This window comes from Passer montanus, unplaced genomic scaffold (assembly GCF_014805655.1).
Source record: "Passer montanus isolate IOZ18808 unplaced genomic scaffold, ASM1480565v1 scaffold10, whole genome shotgun sequence".
Taxonomy (NCBI): domain Eukaryota; kingdom Metazoa; phylum Chordata; class Aves; order Passeriformes; family Passeridae; genus Passer; species Passer montanus.
In genome coordinates this window covers 36,814,283-36,819,486 of record NW_024356505.1, presented here as the reverse complement: position 1 = coordinate 36,819,486, position 5,204 = coordinate 36,814,283, and the positions used below count along the sequence as shown (strand labels likewise).

Sequence of the window (5,204 nt, the reverse complement as noted above, 5' to 3'; positions counted from 1 at the left end):
AGGGGGCGAACCCACCCCGAGACAAAGCCGGGGCTGATTCCCGCGCGGGGATGGGCAGCGGGCAGGACAAGGACAGCGGGCAGCGGGCTGCGGTGGGGCAGGAGCCGGGCAGGGGCGGCACGTACCGGGCAGGGACAGCCGGCTGGGGCAGGGACAGCCGGCTGGGGCAGGGACAGCCGGCGGTTCTGCCCTCCGCTCGGCCCGGCGCGGTCCCGACCCGCGGGCTCACGGACATGACTAAGCAGCCCCTCTCCCTCCGCGGCCGCTCCCGCACCCGCGCACGGCGCGGACTCACCTGCCCGCCCCGGCCCCGCCAGCCCGCGGCGCGGCTCCTCCGCAGGGGCCGCCGCTCCGCAGCCCCGCTCCAGCCTCTCCAGCCGCTCCGCTCCGCTCCAGCCGCTCCGCTCCGTTCCAGCCGCTCCGCGCCCGCGGAGCCGCCGCCTCTCGCCGCCGGGGCGGGCCGGGGGCTGCCGTCAGCCGCGGCTGACGCAGGGCTCTTCCTGCCGGGGATGAAGGCAGCCCGGAGCAGCCCGGAGCAGCCTGGAACAACCCCGAGCAGCCTGGAACAGCCCCGAGCAGCCCGGAGCAGCCCCGAGCAGCCCCGAGCAACCCGGTGCCCGCAGCCCCGGCATGGAGCGCCCGCTCAACATCAGCTGCCTCGCCGATACGACGCCGGACAGCGGGAACAGGAGCGGGTCGTCCGCCGGCCCCGAGGGCGGTCAGGCCCATCTCTCGGTCTTCAGCGTGTTGGTTCTCACCCTGTTGGCCATGCTGGTGGTGGCCACGTTCCTCTGGAACGGGCTGGTCCTGGCCACCATCCTCCGCGTGCGCAGTTTCCACCGGGTGCCCCACAACCTGGTGGCCTCCATGGCCATCTCCGACGTGATGGTGGCAGCCCTCGTCATGCCCCTCAGCTTGGTGCACGAGTTGTCCGGGCGGCGGTGGCGGCTGGGCAGGTCGCTGTGCCAGGTGTGGATCTCCTTCGATGTGCTGTGCTGCACTGCCAGCATCTGGAATGTCACGGCCATCGCCCTCGACCGCTACTGGTCCATCACTCGCCACCTGGAGTACACGCTGCGCACCCGGCGCCGCATCTCCAACACCATGATCGCTCTCACCTGGGCGCTCTCCGCGTTCATCTCTCTGGCCCCGCTGCTCTTTGGCTGGGGAGAGACTTACTCAGAGGACAGTGAAGAGTGCCAGGTCAGCCAGGAGCCTTCCTACACCATCTTCTCCACCTTTGGGGCTTTCTACCTGCCCCTCTGCGTGGTGCTCTTTGTGTACTGGAAGATCTACAGGGCTGCCAAGTTTCGGATCGGATCTCGCAAGAGCAACTCCATCACCCCCATTACACCAGAAGCGCTGGAGGTAGGTCAGCTTGGTTGTGCTTTGCTTGGTCAAGCATTGCCAGCAGGCAAGCCTTTGTAGAACTGGGGGAAACTTAAACCAAAAGTGTGCAAGTGAGCAGTGATCCACCAAAGCCCTGTGGATCCTGGAGGCTTCCAAGGGAAGGCAGACTGCAAAGCTTGCAAACCCAGCCTGTTGGCTCCTTCCGAGCCCCAGCTGTGAGCACTCAAGGTGCAGCTAAAGCAACTTTGGGACATTCTGTGAGCCTGAGCTCCACGTGGGCGAGCGGTGACTCACAGATGTCCCCCCATGGAATGCTGAATCAGTGCTCACCAGCGTGAGTAAGGGGTCACTGTCCCTCCCCTGGGGACGCAAGGGGACAGTGGAGGGATGGGCAGCTGTGTCTGCTGGGGACGATACCCTGGCAACCAGCTGTGGCTTTGGGGACACTGTGAATTTACCCAGAGAGAAAGCTCTTGTGCAGAATGTCCTTGTAAATCTTTCCTAATCATTACTGCATCGTGTCAGTTCATCCCAGGCACGGTGACTCTGCACTGTAAAGATTTCTGGCAGGGAGGAAGCAAATGTGTGCTAATTTTCTTTCCTCTCCTACCAACAACTCTTAAACTCAATGGGTTTAGAGAAAGTAAGCAGACTTCTGTGCACGGCATGTGGGTGTGTGCCTGTTCTGCTGATCAGATTGTAAGTGGGGAAGTAATCTTATTGTGCTGCACTGTGAGTAACCCCATGTACCCTCAGTACTCTCTCTAGTTTCTAATCTCACTTAAAATAGTCTCCATCACCCAGATGAGGTTATACAGCCACCTTGCCCTCAGTTAGGGTGTGACGTGCATGGCCTGTGTTTCCCTGGAGCCCTGGCCCTCGCTTGCACTGTTGGGCTCTGAACCTGCTGTGTGGGATTGCCTGACTGGGGTACATGTGGTGCAACTCGTGTTTGTGTTTGGCAGGTGAAAGAAGCTGCCCAGCAGCCACAGATAGTCTTCACTGTCCGTCACGCCACTGTTACGTTCCAGACAGATGGAGACACATGGAGAGAGCAGAAGGAAAAGAAAGCTGCCCTCATGGTGGGCATCCTTATTGGGGTCTTCGTGCTCTGCTGGATCCCCTTCTTCATCACAGAGCTCATCAACCCACTCTGCTCATGTGACATCCCACCCGTTTGGAAGAGCATTTTTCTATGGCTGGGCTATTCAAATTCCTTTTTTAATCCACTCATCTACACTGCTTTCAACAAAAACTACAACAATGCCTTCAGGAACCTATTCTTTAGGCAGCAGTGAGCAGAAAAAGCTTTCCTGTTGCCCCAGGAAGCTGATTTTGAGTGTCAATGATTTTGACCAAGTTCCTGAGGAAGTTCAAAGCCACAGATACTGAGGTGATGCTAAAAATGCATCGCCATGGGTTGTATGTCCCAGACAGTCCCAGTCTCTAGGCAGGCTCTTCATCCCAGCCTCTTAGCTGCTGTTTTTCCTGCAAGTAGCATGTAAGGGCTTCTCCTGCCAGCAGCCTGGCATCCTCGCTCCAGTGGCCTGCTGTGTTCCTCCTGCCTCCCCAGTGACTCTGTTTGGTGGCACCAAAGGTGCAGAGGAGTCCACTGGCAAAGAAATGCTGGTTTGGCCACTGCTGGTGTCTCCCAGCATTAATCACCTTTGTCCCATGTGCAGAGCTGGGACCCTGTAACATCAGGAGGCTTTGTGATTACATGTGAGAGTACATATTTTATGGCTTGGCTGAAAACATGATTTGTCTTATCTTTCGCTGGTAAAGACTGCAAAATATTTGGTTTTTTGGGAAATAAACCCTTGGTAAGGGTTAAACACAGACTACCAGTACCAAGCTTTTTCTCACATACTTTGGGAAGAACAAATTGTGTCTGTTTGCTTTTGGATTCTATGTAGCAGGGTTTGTTTTTTTAAAGAAAACCCCCAAACTTATTGTGAAAGCTTAATGCATGGTGTACCCTGGAATGAGAGAGAATGCATGGGAAACTCACCTCTCATTCCCTGAGTGCTACGTGTGAGCATCTGCCTCAGACCTTTATGTTCAGAAACACCAGCTGTAAATGCTAATCTTCCTGCCTGTTGTTTCCCATCTTAAAACATGAATGTATTTTGAGCAGCTGTGGGCAGATTTCCTGTAGTTTCAGGGGATGGGTGTATTTTGAGTTGCCTTTCAATGAGGAGCTGTGTTTTACTATTTCTGAATGCAATCCAGAACTTGAAACCAAAGCAAAAACCCCACTTTGTCTCCATGAGCACTGGGTTGCAGGCAAAGGACTGTTAATGACAGGTGATATTTCTTTCTGGAAGCATAATCAAACCATGGAGCTTCTCTTCTGCAAAGAACAGGCTTGAATATTTATTTTTTTGCTCACCTGTCCTTCTCTGCCCGCCCCTCTAGGGCTCCATCTCACATGGTTTTACAGCTCTGTTGCCTCCCTGCCTTTCCACATTGCCAACTTAATTACAGTAGCTGGCATTTCACTCTTACAATTAGGGTTACACATTTTATACTGGCCTACTGAAGGACTGACAGGTCTGCAGATAAAGGAAAACATTAGTTTTAACTTGGTTCTGGGACAGCCACTGAAATCAGACCACAATTAAAATGGTTGAAAAAAATGCAAGATGGAGATCAGAATGACCTGATTTCATGTTAGATATCTCAAGAAGAGATGAAAGATGTCAATAAATGATGGCAAAGCCCCCTGGGATTGGGTAGTATTAATTTCTATCTGTAGTAGATCATGAGACATCAGATGTTAAAATTGTCACTGGTCCTTTAAACCAGTCAAAAATTATGGCAGAGTTGGCAATAAAAGCCCTTTTCCTTTTGCTGTGTCTCGACAGGTGAAAATGGAAGCAGAGGTCAAGGTGCTATTAAAGTGTTGCAGCCCTTTCAGGACCAGTTAGACAAACATGCATCAGCACTGACATGGACACAGCTGATCCTGCCTTTTGGCAAGAAGAGAAATAGGATAGCCTTTGACATCTTCCTTAACACCATCTTAGAAAAGTCTGTTAGAAATATTGGGTAAAACCCTGCCCTCATTGAAAGCAAAGGAGAATTTTTTTTCAGTGATTTCAAATGAATCAGATTTTTATGTGGCATGTCTTGTCTCGTAAAAGCATATTTTTAATGTTAATTAATTCTAGGAGAAGATGGGTGGGATGGGAGTAATCTTCTAACTCCCATGAAAGAGGCTCTGACCTGCCCCCTAATCATGGGCCAATTTTTCCAGCTAGTAAAGAGCATTTTCTTTCTTTGTTACATATATTAAAATATTATTAGTGACATCTCTGATGTATCAAAAATTGTAATAAACTCTTAAACTGCTTTTTTTTTTACTGAGTATGTAAAGGCTGTGCTGCTTTCTCTGGACAGTCCATCACTGATGCTGAGTTGTTCTGTTTGGGAGTTGCTGCTTTTGTTGTGCCAAGGGTTGTTTAGCCAAAAATGACTTGGAAAAAATCCTTCCTTGATCAAGACAGAACTTCAGCTAAGCTTGGTGGTGCCTCAAAGTAGGAGACTACTTCTTAGGCACCCAGAGTGACACTTAAAACACTTTAAAGCATGGATTACCTGGGAAGCTGGACCTCAGATTCCCATTTTCACACCTAACATCATGTCTGCACAGCCCCATGTCAGCCCCAGCTGTGTCCATGCCATTTTTGTTTGCTCTTTGATGGGTATTGCAGATTCTCTTTTCTCTGTTGTGTGGGGTCCTTGTGCAGGGTGTGGAATCAGCTGTAAACTCAAATGAATGTCCACTCAAGCACTGTGAGCAGACAAAAGTTAAACTGAAATCAGTTTAACTAAATCCCTACTTTAGTTGC

The 5,204-nt window shown here is 51.7% G+C and overlaps 1 protein-coding gene across 1 annotated transcript; it reads left to right on the top strand.

Moving 5' to 3' along the window:
• Positions 1-630: 630 nt before the first annotated feature.
• Positions 631-4,600, top strand: HTR5A (5-hydroxytryptamine receptor 5A). Its single transcript, XM_039709770.1, has 2 exons — positions 631-1,368; positions 2,316-4,600. The coding sequence occupies exons 1-2, from the start codon at positions 631-633 to the stop codon at positions 2,646-2,648; spliced, it is 1,071 nt and encodes a 356-aa protein (XP_039565704.1). The 3' UTR covers positions 2,649-4,600.
• The last annotated feature ends 604 nt before the right edge of the window (positions 4,601-5,204 follow it).